This window comes from Simochromis diagramma, unplaced genomic scaffold (genome assembly GCF_900408965.1).
Source record: "Simochromis diagramma unplaced genomic scaffold, fSimDia1.1 OVJJ01000596.1, whole genome shotgun sequence".
Lineage (NCBI taxonomy): Eukaryota > Metazoa > Chordata > Actinopteri > Cichliformes > Cichlidae > Simochromis > Simochromis diagramma.
Genome location: NW_024387245.1, coordinates 5,147,169 through 5,165,927, shown reverse-complemented (window position 1 = coordinate 5,165,927; position 18,759 = coordinate 5,147,169). Strand labels below are relative to the sequence as shown.

General features: G+C 37.5%; 1 protein-coding gene across 2 annotated transcripts; it reads right to left on the bottom strand.

Moving 5' to 3' along the window:
• Nucleotides 1-196: 196 nt before the first annotated feature.
• On the bottom strand, nt 197-15,292 carry prkaa1 (protein kinase, AMP-activated, alpha 1 catalytic subunit). 2 transcript variants are annotated; one of them, XM_040000000.1, is made up of 9 exons: nt 15,051-15,292; nt 13,078-13,219; nt 11,369-11,462; nt 10,929-11,073; nt 8,211-8,298; nt 7,842-8,066; nt 7,137-7,650; nt 6,812-6,938; nt 197-2,915 (listed from the first exon to the last, which is right to left on the bottom strand). In XM_040000000.1, the coding sequence occupies exons 1-9, from the start codon at nt 15,145-15,147 to the stop codon at nt 2,632-2,634; spliced, it is 1,716 nt and encodes a 571-aa protein (XP_039855934.1). In that variant the 5' UTR covers nt 15,148-15,292; the 3' UTR covers nt 197-2,631. The 2 variants fall into 2 exon arrangements, with proteins under 2 accessions (XP_039855934.1, XP_039855935.1); XM_040000001.1 differs by lacking the exon at nt 15,051-15,292 and adding an exon at nt 14,669-15,025.
• Between the last annotated feature and the right edge of the window lie 3,467 nt (nt 15,293-18,759).

The following is an 18,759-nucleotide window of genomic DNA, read 5'->3' as shown; positions in this document are numbered from 1 at the left end:
AATTTAAAGGACAAATATATGAAATTTTAATAAAATTACCGATGACTGCGATCACATTCCAAAATACAAGTCCAATGCTATTGATTTAAACAGTAAAGCTTAGTATGGTAGTGGTAGATTTAATGTTCTATATATATATTCTTCACAGTATGTTTCAGGTAAAAAAAACAAACAAAAAAAAAGTCAAACATAAATGTGCATTTTAGCAGTTTATTATGCAGTTGTGTATATAAATGATTCAATACTGTCCATTCAGATTTACACTGATCAGTCTGGTTGGGTCCCCTTACACACCAAACAAAAACAGAACAATTATTCTTTGAAGCAGATGAAACGGATGCTGAACTCAACAGACCACTAGGACAATACTCCATCAGAGGCAAAAAGAGAAAAGAAAATCGTTTTTTGCACACATTCTTTCAAAATGTATCAAGCAAGCCATGAAAAGTAGTTTATAACCAGAGGTTGCAACTCCTCCAAAAAAAAAAAAAAAAAACAAAAAAAAAAAAAACCACAACCCACACCATAGTGTGTGTGCGCCTTTACCATGATCCATATATTTTGTCTGTGAGACATGAAGGTCAAATGTGAATATGAACAAAAGATACAAGTTGGTCACAATTATCGTCACTGCTGAATTATCTCTGAAAAGTAAAATTCTCATACAGCAGTTCAGATTGCTGACATTTGCTAATAAACATGTCAGATTATAAGATTCTGACTTTACAGCAAGGGCATACAAATACTTTAATTCAAATAAGAACCCCCCAAATTATCTTAAAAGTTTGATTTAACTTGATCCTGTTGACATCGTTTTAAAGATGCAGTAGTTACTGATGTCTATAAAACAGATGACAATCAGATCTTTTAGGTTTTTGCAGTTAGAATTTTTTCCCTTTTTGGTAATGCAAAACACCTAGAAAAATGAATAAACCAACCATAAAGACAGTGTAATTAGATTTTAATCCTCAAAACCGCAAAAACAGCACCAAGAATTCTGACCGGCACAATTTCCAACTTTTACTGACATAAAACTGATAAACAGTACTGATAATGATAAGGCAGCCAAACAGGCATAACTTAAAACTTTAAGACCACGGAGAGGCAATGGATAATGAGATACATCACACTTATAATCAAAGACCTATCCAACTCTACTTTGTGAGCTTGCAAGTCACCAGAAGTGCGATCTACCTCCCCGATCTATGTCATTCAAAGCTCGTAAGTCTGTTTCAGGTTTAAAAACATAAAACCTTTAACAAGGTCAAACTTCAAGGGAATGTATGGGAAATTAAAACATGTCCAAAAATGACATTGTGGATGTATTCACTTACCAACAGACATTGTCCACGCGCTGCATGTAATTGCTACTACTCACTGAGCCCTGAGGCCTATTCATGTGTGATGGCATTTACAAAACGAATGTAGGCAAAAGGCATTTCACTTAGTAATCATACTGAAATCGTATTCATTAATCTAAAACAAAAACCAAAAACACTAAAGAAATAAGAGAAAATGAGTAAAAATCAACTTGTCATTCTAATGCGACATGGAAAGTTATAGTTCTAGATTTTGACTGTCGTGGCAAAAAGCGGTCTAAAGTTAAATACAAAGACAATCGTGTATCAGAATAACTGATTGAATGAAATAAAATTCATTATGATTACAAGCCAGACTGTAAAAAAAAAATAAAATAAAAAAAATATATATATATATACACCATCCAGCAATAGATCTTATTGCAAGAAAGAAAGAAAAAAAAAAAAGAAAAGAAAATCAATTTCCTTTACAACCAACACTCCACCTACTTAATGCACTGATAAATATGTTTACGTCTTTATATATAAAAAGGTGGGGGACAGACAAATTCAAAAACACATTTTTACAACAGGACAAAACCATGAAATTTAGTCTGACAATTTCTTAAAAAGAATTAAAAAATAATAATAATAACCCAACATAAATTTGATGAACGCATTCTTTAGTCCCTGACGCAAGACAGAAATACAGGAGTCACTGAACTTCTTCAGACTCCAATGAATGTGATGGGTATGCCCACCCTAGTTATATATAACGCTTCGGAACATGTGCACCAATTCTCAGATCCCTACTGAAAAGAACCAAAAAAAAACCCAAAAAAAACAACAGCAGCAGGAAATAAAAGAAACTTGTGCAAAAGTGCTTCCTGCATCCCGTGACTGCCACCCAAACCCCCAACCTCCATGTGTGGCTTCCTTTTGTACAGGTAAGAATGTGATTTTGCTCTCTGTACTGAAAAGCAGTGCTCACCTGACTACAGTACAGAAAATTCAGTGTAATCACTTGCGCATATGTGTAGTTGGGATGTAGACGCTTGCTATTAAGTTGTTCAGGAAATTGTAAAACCCTCGTTCCTAAATGTTCTGTCCTAGCTAATTAATCAGCTAGTCATTTGTCTTTCCCCCAGTAACCCTTTGCATCCCCAGTCAGCTCAGTATACATCCCTTCAGCTTAGGGAAACACCAACCTGCATCAGTGCCATGGAACAATCACTTCATCCTCAGCCGGGATGAACTGAGCCACGATTCAGTTGCATGCTTATTGCTATAAAGACACTCAGAGGGAGAAAAAGGCTAGCGATTGTTTTGCGAGCTATCGTGCAAGTAGTTTAATAAGATTTGCACACATCTCAAAGAACTCAATGGTGTGGCTTCCTGGTCGAGGGACAGATGCATTGTCCCCGCCTCCTGTGGAATCGATGGATGAGGTCAACGATGACGTCAAAGAGCCTTCTCCAGTCTTGGTGGGGTGCACGGTACTAGGTGTACCTGGAAGCTCTGCTCCATCTACATCGTTCTTAATAGCGGTCCGGTAGTTGCCCACAGAGCCAGAGCGCAGAGGGGTAGCACTTCCAGATTTTGTCTCCAACATATCATCTGAACAATAAGACAAACTAATTTTCAAACACAAGAAGTTCAATGGGTATCACTAGGGTATCTACAAGTCTTGGAAAATACTCAATTCCTACCACAGAGACACTGCTGTAAACAGTGAAATTAATCACTAGTTTATACTTAGTCGATTGTTTAGGCTAGGGATAAAGTGTAAGATTTTTGTAGTCAAAAATAAAGATTATTTTCTTCCTTTTAACCTAATAAACTGTAATATAGATATTGCACTGCGGACACCCAGATCATCCTGACACCCCGAGTTTGAACAATTTTGGGTTCAGTTCATGAAATATGCACAAGCCAAAGCAGTATTCACCATTTCCTCTCAAAGCAGCTGTGGCTACACAGTCCATGGCTCTAACACCCACATACATCTCTGTTCACTGACTTCTTCTTAGCCACCATTTACTGAGATAAAAAGCCTTTGGTTCATGAGGGGTTGACCAGTAAACAAATTTTAATATAAGCTATTCGGCTTTCTAAAATGAACATATTCTAAATGTAGCTATATTTGCCGGTGCGTGACCTGCCTCCTATGAATGTGGTTATGCATTTTGTTAGTACCAGTTTTAATGCTGGAAACAGACTGCATACAACTGTATCTTAATTTTCTCGATCAAAATACTGCTGACCGTGATAATTTTATGAGATTACTGCAGTCCCAATGTCCACTTTGCTTGGTCAAATTATTATAATCTGGGGCGTTAGACACACACTTGCAGTGACAGGAGGTGTCAAACAGTCAAGGTCTTGAGCCAGCCCTCATTTCTTTATAATTTGCCAGGAAAAACAGCTGGAACTATTTGTTTATCTCTTGAGCTCTGTCCCTTTTCTGTGATTGAATGAGTCACAGGTCAGTGTTAAATGACAAATTTTTTGTCTTTTCTTGATGTAAATATCTATGGGTCGAAATTGACCCGTAACACCATAGATGTCATTTTAGTAATTAATCTAAAATGAAAAAAATCAATAAAACAGATTTATTTAAGAGATGTGTCCTATACCCCTCAGTAATAGCCAGGTAACACAAAAAACTTTTATTTATTAATATGATTCTCTCTGTTAATTTTACAATTTTTTTTTTTTAAATTGAAATCGAGGGGTATAGTGACAAAAAAAAAAGACCCAGAGGCCCACACCGAAAGTATTAAAACCAACATTTTCATGGATAAGGAAGCCTAACAAGGTAACCAAGAGATGAGAAACAAATTGGATGATAACTTATTGTTTTTAGTGTATTTTATAGCTGATTTAATTCACGGGTCAAAACCGACCCGTTAACATAAGAGATGATAACAGAAAGCTAACACAAGAGGAGGGTTAAGCCATTTAACACTGACCTGTTAAATGTTAAGGTCAAACAAAATGTTAAGACAGAGGGATTGGACTTCAAATGAGTAAAAAAGTAGCCAATGTCCAAAGAAAAACCCTCAGAAATCCTGGAGAACTATTGCTCAAGACCCCTTACCAAAAAAAAAAAAAAAAAAAAAAGCTCTCGCTGCTTGGAAGCAAAATATAAAGAAATGAGGTAAGTGCTGTATATATAGGTGAAAATCTTTCTTGTAATCCACATTCACACATCCCTTTCCTTCCCATGCAGTGTCAGAGGATGCATCCAACTTTCCTGATCTGGTGCCCGATTTGTACCCAATTTGGTTGTGCCTGAACTGCTGCTGCTACAGCAGTCAGCAGTCCTATTATGAACTTGCTAACAGCATTAGCACCCAGGTTCCCAACAGGAGGCAGGACTGTTGCACTGATACAGCTGCTGATGGCTTATACTTTTTCAAACTTCTCTCATAGTCCTCCATGTTGTCCACCAGACGGACATTTAACAATGACTAATCTTGCTTGATCAAACCATTTAATATGTATTAATATGTTTGCAGACTCTCAAACTTAGTTCCCAGATCATTTTTTTAAGACCTGCAACAAATATTACTGCAGGTAAATGATTAATTTAAGAAATGCTGCTAAACTATCACGCAAATAGTTTAAAACTTAAATTAAGCTAAGCTATAAATTCATGCGATTAATTATGTGTAGTTATAGACAAATGTTAACAATCAGCATAATATTTTCTATATTTCTGAGTCATCAGGTATAAGTTCAGATAAACACAAGCTTAATGATGGACTTTGCTGTAGCCCAAAGCCAAAGCTTCACATACTTTAAATGGAAAGCCTGTGATGTATCAGAAGCCCACAACAGCTCTTCAATCTCATGTTCTCCTTTGAGGTAATGCCAAACACCTACACAGACTTCCCAAACCATCATCCATGAGTTAATCATTTATAAATTCCACACTGAGGCAGCATACTAGAGGACAAAATCCAGATAAACACCGAAGATACAGAGAACTGAGTAAAGGGCTTACCTGAAGATCTAGGTTAACTGGTCAAATGTTGCAAAACTGAGTGTAAGTTGTATGAGACTAGTTTTAAAAATTAAATATATTACAATACAAGCAATCAAAACTTGATCCATCTGTAAATTACAACGCATGCTGTACTGCTGCCATTGAGCTTCACGAGTCAAATAATTCCCAAACACTGACGTGTTATTACTGCCCTTTAACACAATTTCCTCATTTTGCACAGTACTGTGTTGAATCCCCACCTGTCCTTGTTTGCATTTGTATGCTGGTGTGCAATGTTCCCTCTAAGCTGCGCACGTGCGCACTGCTGGCACGGTCTCTGCGCACAGAAAATCTGCGTTGCGCACAAAAAAATCTAACCTGAATTGAAATTAAAATTAATACTTTAACAATTCTGTTTTGCAGTGTTAGTCAGTAAGTGACTGGCTGCTCCCATATGGGATTAGAACGATGCCACCTTAGAACAATGAGGCGACAGCTGAATGTTACAGGTGTTACAGCAGTGATACATCTGTTGTCAGGCCTGCAGGTATCAGGCTGTTGTTCTCCTTTATCTCATAGTGGACAGAAATTATTTTTTCGAGTGGCACAAACAATTTGTGTGGCATCAGATTTGATGCAGAACAGCTGATTGTTCTGTCAATAGTTTGAAATGTTTATTTAAAAAAACACCTTGGCTGCATTAATAAAAAAATTAAAAAAAAAAGCTGCAAAAAACGTTGTTTGCATAACTCAGTCATTTTTTTGAAGAAGTAACTATATAATTAATTGCCCAACATTGGTCATTATATACTATATTTTGCAGGCAGAGAGTTACAGGACTCTCTCCCAGACCACAGACTCATACTCATAAGTCAGAGCTTTATAAAAATTTAAAAAAAAAAAACCCACGTCTGCTGTTGCTCACAGTGATCCAAGGGATCACTCAGGGAGTTTGTGTGTTCGCTCAGACACGTGAAAAATTAGAGGGAACATTGCTGGTGTGTCTGCCATCATAATTGAAACAGAGCAGTTCATGGAACTAATAAATCTCGAACAACAGTTACTTTTATTGAAACACAGGAAGATAAGGGGAATTCACAACTGACCTTGAGTTTATGCACGTATCGCCAGAGCTAATAAAATGAGACAAAGGCATCTACACTGGCAGAATATTAGCCTCTGCACAGCATGTAATTACATTCAATTACATCTTGTTTCCCTGTGGTATAATCCATGTGCTAATCAATAAACAGATATGGACATCTGCGTCATATGTAGTTACATTTCTGGGAATGTGCGGGTCAGGCTATGACACAGATTTAATGGAGCACTTTGAATCATCACAAATAACGGCCTCGTGTATGATCTTTCATGTGTTTTATTCTCTAATATTTGAGCCATACACAGGTTAGTTATGTAACCTTATCAGTGTATCCTGCCGGGTGCTTATGCAAATGAGTGGTGATCTAAATGCAGACTGTTTCCTCACCTACTGCTACAGACTAGTGAAGGTGAAACTTACCGTCTATGCTACGGAAGTCAAGGAGGTAGGTTCTGCTGTCCACTGTGTACAGTTGAAGGCTCATCTTGGCAAGCATCCCAGTAACAGGATTCTTCCTTCTCACACGCAGATAATATGGATTCACAACCTAGAAAATTATTGAAAGGAAGGAAAATGTGTCTTTGTGATGCTTTAAAAGTACACCTGGAGCTTATTAAACTTTTAATACAATCCAACTTCAATAACTGTGAGATTATATTTTACTACATTTTTTTTTTTTGTTTTGTTTTTCTTAATTGTAAATATTAAGCATTTCCTCCTATATCGTGTCCCTCTTCTTCCTTACCTTCCACTCATAATCCAGCTGTTTCATTGCACGGCACACCTCGGTCATGATATCATTTGGTCTACTTTGACTGCGTATACCCAGGTGCCACTTGGCTCTCCTAACACCCTGGTGCTTGGACTTCTGAGGGTTCAGTTCATCCAGTGTGTGACGGATACTCCTGGGAGGAGTCTCCGCCACGAGAAAAGGTATACGCTCAGGGTGAGGCTTCACTATCGCTGCACCTGATGAAGTCAGGTGTTGGTCATCTAGAAAAGAGTCAGGAGGGCTAGATGCCAAGTAGAAATCCTTGGCTTCGCTCATGATGCGACGATTGTCAATGATGAGATGGTAGGCAACAGCCAATGGATCCTGATGGTTGCGACTGTATATGCAGGCAAGGACCTCCTCCTCTGTGCACTCAAACTTCTCGCAAACCTCCTTCAGGGCCTCGTCGTCGATCATGTTGTTGCTGTAGGAGGGGTCCTCAGGGAACAAGTACTTTGGCAGATCTTTTTTGAACCACTCGTCCTCTCTGTGGCGAAGAATCATTTTGGTAGTTAAAAGATCATGAATGCAAACAGCACCAACAGAACTAATTTTCTACGCAGACAGTCCCTTGCCATCATGAAATAATGTGATTTACAATCTAGACAACCAAAAACAAACAAAAACAAAACAAAGCCTATAGGATTTTTGACTTTGTAAATACTCCGCCAGGCTTACCGGATCTCTTTGATGGTGGCTCTTTTCATCGGGTCCACCTGCAACATGTGTTTCAGTAAGCTTATTACTGCAGGGTTCAGATACTGTGGGGTGAAGAAGATCCCATCACAGATCTTCTTAAAAAGTGTTGGCACATGATCATCATCAAAGGGAAGTGTTCCACACAACAAGGCGTAGAGAATCACCCCACTACTCCAAATATCCACCTCTGGTCCAGCATATAACCTGAGGAGGCGTAAAAAGAAAGAATCACAAAAACTATTTTTAACTAGGCTGTGTTTTCGAGTTGTGTTTCTGTCTCACTTCGAAATGTAAGTAAAGTATCATTAGAAGGAAAAAAACAAAACAGAATTTAAAATAAGCCATTACCTTCCTGAGATGACCTCAGGAGCAGCATAGTTTGGAGAACCACAACTTGTTCTGAGGAACTCTCCATCTGACATCATGTTTGACAAACCTGCAAAAGATTTTAACTATTATATAATATGCACACTTTTCAAAACACAACAACTTCAATTATTTACCTCACATAAACATTTAATGTTTTTAATGCAGTTTCAAACTATTCTAGTTTGTTTTTAGCTTAAAGTGCTTTATTAAGTATATACCTAACGTGAAAAATACTAAAGCAGTAATGTTTCGTTTTCTGTCGGCCCGAGAAAAAAAAGTTGATTTATAATTAGCTGTACCATTTTTTTAAGATTCTCCACTTACTGCAGTTCATCCTCTCAGCAAGGAGACAATGTCTTTTTCACTGGTAGCAATGGTGAACATGATTCATGAATTAACAGAAGAGTGACAAAAATACTTTACTAAAGATTCAAAATAATTTGGAATAACTGCAGGTTAAATAACAACCAATGCACACTAGAATAGTTTATTATCAAAGTCTTGAATGTAGTTCTGTATATTTGCTTAGCCAAATTTAAGGAATGTATGAAGGATTTTCTGAAACATATTTTATGTTTCTGGCACACTACCGCCAGAAATGATTGATCGCTGAAATAACAAACTGTTATTAGAATGTGTTTTCATGCTCACACTAAACAACCCTGGAATCTGCTCATGGATTATAAACCTATGTGGTAAAAGCTCACACTAAAAGCCCATCAAAATACCAAATGTAGTCAGACTTTGAGGACAATTTTTTGAAATTCTGTTTAAAATCTGGAGGTTTTGTAAAAATCTTTTGAGAAAGTAACTTATTGTGAAATACTAGTTAATATATGATTTATTTGTCTGCCTTTCAAGTTAACGACTCTACAGAATCGGCATTTTTAACGGTGGTAAATGATCTGTTACTTGTGTTGGACTCTGACTCAACCTCTGTTCTCTTGTTATTAGACCTTAGCGCTGTGGTTGAAACAGTGGACCACAAAATACTTAAGAACAGGCTTATGAAACACTATGTCATTCTCAGGTGTGTCAACAGTTGAGACCGTACTTTCCAGAAAGATCTCAATATATGCTTTCAATTATTTTTTGAGTCGTGCACTATTAAGTATGAAGTCTACAAGGGTCAGTCCTTGGCCCACTTTTATTTTCAATAATATGCAGCACCAGAGGGTTAAACTCAGCTAAAACTGAGATTTCAGTGACTGGAATGGCAAGAGTGAGTCATAAGTATGACCAGTTTTCTTTGTGTCTTGATGACTGTGTGATCCACTCTGAGGATTTGGTAAGCATCTTGTTGTTTGTTGATCAGAGCCTTTAATTTGCCTTTTAATTTGGTGAGAAAAATGGCTACAATCAGACATATGATGGCGCTCAAAGACGCCAAGGTTCTAGTTCATGTCTTTGTGACATCTTGCATCATAGCAATGCTTTACTGTGAGGTTTGCCCAAGAAAATCTTTAGAGGTCTGCAGTTGGTTCATATTGCAGCACCATGGATTTTGTACTGCTGCCGTCTTATAAAATATTAACTAGCAGAGCACCAAGCTGCCCGAGTGATCTTGTGAGACCATATGTACCTATAGGTCCCCTACACTCTCAGGGGAGTGGTCTTCTGAAGGTCCCAAAGGTTAAGAAAACAACATATTTTTATATCATGCCCTAACATTATGGAAAAGCCTTCTGTCTAACATTAGACTGTCAAGTTCAACTGAGGTCTTACCCACCTGTTTTCTATTGTATGTAGTTCTTGGGGTATTATTGTCTTTTTGTTTATTTATGCTTCAGTTATGGATTATGGTGTTTTAATTATTTGTTACTGTGTTTGCTTTTAGCTTTATTTATTCTTGGCTTTGGAAAGGACTTTTTATGAAAGTGCTCCAAATATTATCATTACTAATAGGACTGTGCGATATGACACAAAGTCTCATATCCCGATATAAGACATCTATCGTCCGAAACGATATAAATCACAAAAATTTCTAATTTTTTTGTAAATTCTGTGAATCTCGGGCAGCTCGTCTTGCATGAAGTGTTTCCAACTGGGCGTCATGTACCTGGAGTCGAGTGTTTTAACCGATGCATGAAACGATACATTTTTAGACATAAGTTGTAACGGCTGCCGTTTTCTTTGTATTTATTACACGACGTGCTGCAGCGAAAAGCCTGCTCTAACGTTTGAGTCTAAGGTTTATTTTTTAAAACCTGGCAGCTCTTTTTTGCTTCTCATCCAAAAATACTCTGCATACTCTTTCACGTGATTCAGTTTATTTTGAAAAGTCTCAACAGGATCTTGAGCTTTATTGTGAAAGGTTTGTGATTTTACCATCATTGTTGCTAAAGACAACACATAAATACAGGCGCTTGTCCGTCCGTAGTGTGGTTATATTAAATATAAGAGAAAGAGAGAACTTTAAGAAATTAACATAGCCACTACAGTGACCATCAAAACGATGAAAAAATATTGCCGTAAACAGTTTATTTTGCAACACCACGAAACAAACAATAGCGTAAAATTAAACGATAGATGTTTTTATATCGTCATCAGATAGATAGATAGATAGATAGATAGATAGATAGATAGATATCTCGTTATATCGAACAGCCCTAATTACTATTATTACTGTGTGTATAATTAACAAATTAAAATCAGTGGTTCCTGCTGAGACTCGATTTAAGTCCAAGAACTACTCACCAAAGTCTGCAATCTTAGCATTCATATGCGCATCAAGCAGCACATTTTCTGGCTTAAGGTCTCGATGTACCACCATGTGTCTGTGGCAGTAGTCTACTGCTGAAATGATCTGCTGGAACAGTCGTCGACTCTCCTTTTCATCCAACTGTCAAAGCAGAAATTATTCATTAGGTGTGATCTTTCCTTCCTCAGTCAGAACATCACTGATGACTAAGCAGCACCTCATGTTGTGTTTTGAATATCTTTTTCAGCCTTCACAGTTTACAAAGTTCAAAGATTACTTTATCTCCACTGTAGTCTGATTATGACAAGTGTATGATACTTATCTGCATTATCTTTATCTCACTAATGATAAACTACACAACATCTGTGCAATATGAAATGATGGAAAGGGTTAAAGAAGTTTGGAATCAATATACAAGTTTCCAGTCCTAAAGTACCTTTCCATTTTTGCAGATGTAGTCAAAGAGCTCTCCCCCTGAGACATACTCCATCACCATGAAGATATCTGTAGGGGTGCTGATAACCTGATACCTACAGTCAAAACACAAGTCATGTGGGTTATTAGGAGTTGGAAGGTATTATACAAGAAAACATTTAGACATGTCTGTTACCATTTAATAATTATTACAAAGAATAATTGGAATATGTGCTTAGATTTGGACAGCTGACTCAAATAGACGTCTCTTATTTTTAGTTTTAATGTTACTTTGCCAATGGTCTATTTTAGCCCATTTATGATTAATTTTAACAAAGTAATTTAATCAACCAGCAGCTCAGTTCAACCCACAGGAGATTGTTAACACATCTAATTTTTGGTTTCCTGTAACAAAGAAAAACAATTCCTCACAAACAGGAAGAAACTTAGTTGCCATGGAAGAAAATTGGTGTGCTCAGTATTGAAAAAAAAAAAAAAGTGTATGAGAGCAGCACTTTGTGCAAATGTTGAATATTATAATATAATACAAAAACAATTGAGCATTTTTATGTTTCAGCTGCCAGACAGACAGACTGAGCTATGAGTTAGACTCCACTGCATACTTGCAGTCCATTAGTGGCATTCATCATACCTACATCTATTTGCACTAAAATGCTGTGTAGCTCTCTTTGCACATAAGCCACATCTGTTGCTGTTTTACATAACCATTATCAAGCTGTAGAATCAAACCAGGAGAAATTCTTGATAGCAAGTCCCAGAAACCACATTGTGTGCAGCCTCTAAAGCTCAGATTTTACAAGTTTTAAATACAGACAACAACAACAACAAAAAATGCATTGACAATGTGACAGTGTTAAGATATTTTAAGAAAACATTCAGAGCTTTTGTAAATCCAATACTAACACGCACTACCATGCTGGATAAAACCAAAGGCAATAATGTCTGCCATGCAGTTTGTAGCTCAGCAGATGTTAGAGATGTTCACTAACTGTGAATCTGATGTGTTGCAATTGCAGAAAACATCCCATCAATAAAAATGAAGCAGTATTATGTTACATTACTCGATCTGTTATTATCCCCGCTAGACAGACAATGTTATGTACTTTGCCCCAGTGGTCTGTGCACCCTGCCAAAAATGGAATCAGTCTCTCATGTGTAGACACACACAGGCATAGCTTACATTTTTTAACATGGAACGGGTATTTCAGGCAATTATACCCCCCCCCAGTCAGTTTAATGACCCTGTAACTGTGGCCTTGAGTCTGTGAACATTCCCATACCAAACAGGAAGTCCCCTGACAACTGTCAAATAGTAAGTTTAGCTTAGAGCACCAGAACATTATGGCACAGTCAGCTCAGACTGTGACGTTAAAAAATTACTCATTTGAAATGACACACTTATCTGCTTTAGCCTACCAGATGTTGACAATAATACCAGCAGAGCAAGCTACACAGCTACCCACAACAAAGGCAAAGCCAGTGCACTTTTGTACGTTAAAATGAAAGACTAACTGAGGGAATAACGAAACAGTCAATACTGCACAATAGGGAGAGGTCAGAAGAGAGAGTGGACTGAGTCAGACAGATACTGTCCTAGATGGATGCATTCTAAAACAACACTATAAAAGCCTGAAAATAGCTCAGTGGGTGGCATTAATGTGGTGGCAAGGGGATTATGGAGCAGTGAGCAGGGTGTAATCTAGGACTTACAGTTTAATTATGTGAGGGTGCCTGAAAAGCTTGAGGTTCTGGATCTCCCGGCGAATCTTTCCCACCACGTCCAAACTGCGGATCTTCTGCCTGTTCAAGATCTTCACTGCCACTTGATGCTTGGTCAGCTCATGTTGGCCCACTGAAGGATAGAAAGAAAGTGGATGGAGCATTTCTATTACAACCAAGGCCATATAAAATAGGGAATGGTGAAGTATTATGCAAAACAAGGCATCTTCACGCAACTTAAGGAAAGGTGTAATTTGTTGTTTACACTATTAGGATAAAGGTTACCAGACATGCTACGAATCTTAGAGGTGAAACCTATTTTGGAAACAGAAGGCAGCATGGTGGATGAAGGACAGCAGCAATAGGACCAATATCCTGAAGTCAGTGTGAGAAATGGGAGATCTAAATCACCACCTCCTATCACAATTTTAAGAATATAAAAAAATAAAAACATTCAAATTAAAGAAAAAAAATGGAAGAAAGGGGAAAAAAAAAAAAGTATTTTGTATTCAGTCAACCATATTCAATCACTCAAGCATATCAAAGCATAGCTTTGTCATTTGGTATTATGGAAAGACTGTAAAACAGTTCTCTTGTTTTTTGCTGAAACTGGCTGCCTACTGAGTGTGATAAATCTAATGCTGAAACAAAAGTCCTTCTAGAAGCAAATCTTGCCACGCACAATGTTGAAACACCTTCCAGCAACATTAGGGCACATACTTACTAAACATCAGTCAAAGCTAACCAAAACCTCTAACACGTTTGCAAATTTTACTTCTATCTGCTGTTTCAGCATTCTCTCAAATATGTAAATTCAAGAGTCTTTGAACGCCACATCTCTACTTTATAAAGTCTCCAGCTGAAAGTTATATTTAAAAAAGAAAAAGAAAAAAAATCCTAGCACATGCTAAATGATCTGTAAAGATGAGTGGGGATACACAGTCAATACATGAGCAAATAGGTCAAATACAGGGTCCTCATAACTGAAAGCGGTAAAAAGCCGCACAAGAAACAAAAAGATAGCATCTCAATGGACGGTGGGAAGACAGCGCATTTGCCCATGGGAGTTAGCAAACAGCTGGTTTTGATTTACCAGCTGTGTCGGTAGTAATCAAGACCATAATCACACAGCACCAACTCTAGCTCTTTTCCCTCAACATCAACAAATAGCTGAGAGCTGGGAGATGACTCATTGGGAATTAACCGATCACACAGCTTGCGGTGGTTCCACTCCATTTCGATATATATTGTGGTTTCAGTGTTTCTACTGAACAGAACATCCTGTAAGGTAAACAAAACGCACAGATACGATTACTTTTAAGAAATAAAACAGGTTTTTAGTCCATTGCGTGTTGATACAACTCAAGTTGTATATTGACTTAAGCTTCTAAGCGTTCAGCCCTGTGCACTGACAAAGTGGGCGTAGATTCAGCAGAGTTTGTCCAACTCTTTCCATCGAAATTTCAGAAATAACATTGAATGCTTGAAACAGGCAACAAATACGACTCGTGGGGAAAGAAGTTGTGAATAAATGTAGTGCAGAGTTGTGTTTAAAGGCAAGAGAGAGGAAACTGTACTTTACCGATTAAAATGTACTCTTGCTTGCGGCAACATCAATGAAGAGGGCTGACTTCCCGGTGTATGTCTCAACAAGCGCTTCGCTCGCTAGCACGCAACGCAACCGACGCTAAATGGCAAACTATGTGACCAGCTACAGGCCAATTTCATAAAACTTGCAGTGTCTTCTTTATCTTAGAAACTACAACGACATGCTCTAAAACCTGCGTTTTGTCACACACACACAAAAAGTTCAGAAAATAACGCGACAACAAGTGTGTTGCCTCCCCAGCACTGCGACAAGTTAGCTTTCCTAGTATGCTAGCTTAGCAGCTAAGCTAAAAGCTCCCTCTCCCACCGCCTCGCAGCTGGCAGGATGCACAAACGCCTGAGACAGTTACACATACCTTTAACCTTCCCAAACGTCCCCACTCCGAGAGTGTCTCCGAGAATGTAATGTCCAATTTTAACTCTTCCTTCATGCTTCACTTTTTCCGTCGCCATCTTCCCGCAGTGGCCTTGCTGCGGGGTTAGCTAGCTGCGGTAGAGATGGACCGGACTCCGCTATGTGTTTCTCCACTCTAGCGGCTCCGCTCAACACTGAGGGTGGGAGGCGTCCCGGCTCCTGTGCGATTCGTCAAACTCGTCAACGACGTAACATGTTGCATTTAAATGCTCTCAATAAACTCCGAAATTGTTAATCTGGGTGAAGTTCATGTTGTAAACTTGTTTTGGCCGGAAATTCTACCGTATAGGCTAAATCAGGGCCAGGAAGTGAAAGGAGAGAAAATGTGCTTTAGGAATATATGAGATAGATAAATTATGATGTGCCCAATCAAATACTATGGAAACTCTGGATAAAGTCAGCAGTTTTCTGCCTATATAAAAAGGATTTCTGGCTGCTCTCTTACTGGGGCCCTATTTTTATCTGTCTAAATACAAAAGATTTTAAAAACTGACAAAATACCATCAGGATTAAATCCATTAGAAATACATTAATACAGTGAATTATGTTTCATAAGAATCCATTCTCATAATCGTCTCAAATATATTTCCAATGCCTTGTTAACTTCATAAAAAGTATATAAACAAAAGCTGCACTCCAGTCCAAACTATCCAAATTACATTAAATGCCGCTTCAGCAAGGGCAAATTAGACAGGCTTATTGTATCCACAGATTTCTGTTGCCTGGTGACACAATCAGGTTTTGTGGGTTTATACTTAAAGCACACTGTACAAGTGAAGGAACATTTTAATGTAGATAGTGCACAGCACTGTTTGGAAGCAGAAAGCTCAATGTGGCGAATGAATCAGCAAACTCTGCTGAAATATGACTCCTGGTCCATAATTCATGCTGGAAAAATCACATTGAAATGAGTCATAGCATGAAGATCAGTAAATATGGCTCGATTGTGTTGGAGTAAATATATAATGCACCATTCTTTCCCCTATACTATTCGATTCTGCAACATGGCAAATCCAGTTCATAGTTACGGTTTTAGGCTCTTGTTTATGAGGTGGATATATATTTTGCCATCATCCCACCCTGCAGTATTTGTTGCACTTATTGTTAACTGTTAAAAATATTGAAACGTTTCAAAGGTAAATATGGTAGGTTACAAGAAGAAAGGACACTCAACTGTCTAGAAACAGAAAGATGTGCACAATATTCATGGGAACCAGATTTCACAACAATTGTAATTATTCATTTTATGGAGTAAAAAGTCTTTGAAATACTTGTTAAACTATGATACATTTAATATGCAAACATATCCAGCAAGAGAGGAAAAAAGACAGTTTGACCTTGCTGTGTAGTCTGACTACAAAACTCCATAAACCTTGTAAAGAACCACTCCTACTGTATGTCAAGACCTGAAGCATGAAAAATCCTTACAGACATGCAGGGAATTTCAATGAACTGGTCAGGAGGAGAAAAACTCCTCACTGACAGTAATGCATGACCACACAGATTATGGTTCTAAGGAGTGTCAGGACTCATGTTCAGGGACAATGAACCTGAAAAGATCTTAAAAATCTTTCACTGCCCTTTTTTTAAATTATTATTTTTCTTAAGAACAAACTGAAAAATACAGGTTTTGTTCAGTCAGTGATTATTTCAAAAAAAAAGAAAGGCTTGGTGAACAGTTACCATGACTCCCTTGAGAATTCTGGTAGGAATTAACAGTGAGTACCAAAAGTCCTGTCAGTGACACTTAGTGTATTTTTGCAAGTGTGAATGTTGTACTTTGTATGCAGTTTGAATCTCAGTACGTAGGGATCTGGCTCACTGCAGTACACATAACAGGTATTTGATTGAGCTTCTTAGCACACAGAGAACTCAGTATACATCCCAGAAGTACTGCACTCAAGATACCCAAAATGATGATTTAAAGTAATTTGATTACATGTAAAAAAGAAAAAAAAAAGAAAGAAGAAGAATTCAGTGTAATTTGGTTACATAATTACAAAGTAAAACATTATATTAAATGGATTATATTATGTCTTTTTGATTGGTTCTTGCCATAACATGAATGTTAACAGTTGTCAAATAGGGCTATGTACCAACACAACACAACTGATGATCCCAACCCCATTAAGAAGGCAAGAAATCCCACAAATGAACCCAGAGAAGGCACACCTGTGAAGTGAAATCCAATTCAGGTGACTGCATCATGAAGCTCACTGAGAGAAGGCTAAGGGTTTGCAGTGCTGTCAACAAGTGATAACATATCATATGATATATATGATATATTATCACTTCAAGCTCACCAAAAATAAGTTTTTGAAGTTTTCTTTAAAAAAGTATTATCAAATATGTTATGGTGGCTGGTGTCAGCTATATAATCATGACAGCTATATACTACTGGTTGTCAGACACAAACAGCACTGTATCTGAGGGGCACTAAGAAGGGTAAACTGGCCACGTTTTGTTTGTTTGTTTTTTTTAACCGTACAAATCTTTGCATGTGTGTGTCATCATATGAAAGTATGTTCTTGAAGACACCAACTGCAGGAACAGTATTGTATTGTTAGTACAGTTAGTCAGTTTTGTATATGTATTGCTTCATATCTTATTGCAGTATTTTTGTTTGTTTGCATCCACTAAGCAGGTCATGGGTTACAGTTAGAGCCTGACCCATATAAGATTTTTAAGACATCACTATTTGAGAATTAAAAAAAAAATCCAATAGCTTGATATACCAGTCCATATTTGTTTTTCTTTGTGGCACATACATAATTAAATTGCCCAAATATTTGTTATGTCTAGGGATTTCTTTACTTCTTTAATCTAGGCCCCACTCTGCTCTGATCAGCTGGTTGTATCCAAAGGTAAGTTGTTAACAGAGAAGTTACAGAGTGGCCTCTGGTGGACAAAAAGTGTAAAACACCAACATCCATAGCTTGGTTGAAGTGTTTCTCCCGTCTCTTCTTCACTTTTTTAATATTTCATTTTACAGTCATTATAAATGCTAGATGATAATAGATAATATCGCCTGAAAATATCAGTCTGATGATAAATCGTTGGGGCTCTAGTTACATTTCACACCATAGCAACCTTAAATGTCATCCAGATGATTGTGGCAGCTCAATGAAAAAGACATATACACAATAAACGCATTTAGTTGTATAGTTAGTTATGTCATATGCCAAAGTGGCTCACGTGTCCACGTGACAATTAAAGGCACCAACCAGAGACTGCAAGGATGCTAAATGCAAAATAAATAAATAAATAAAAAAGTTGTAAAGAGAAACAATGCATATTAAATTAATAACACTACTTGAACAACATGTCAGGTTTATAATGTGGTTCCAGCAGGAAAAGTACTAAGAAAGCAGAGCAGCTAGCCAAGTTTCCCAAAAGCTGAATGTTTCTATTTTCATAAGTGTATTTCTATGAATGTTTAATTAGTGACAGTCTATTGGTTCATTACAGCCTGTATGTGACTTTGCTTTTATACCACCAGTTATCCCCTTTTTATTTTTCACGTTTCACTTTTACATTGCGTTTTTACCAACAAAGGATAGAAACCATGCCATAACTTGGACTGTCCAATAGATGGCGATGTCTGTGCAGGATCTGGTAAGGAGACAGATGATGAATATGCTGCTTTATGC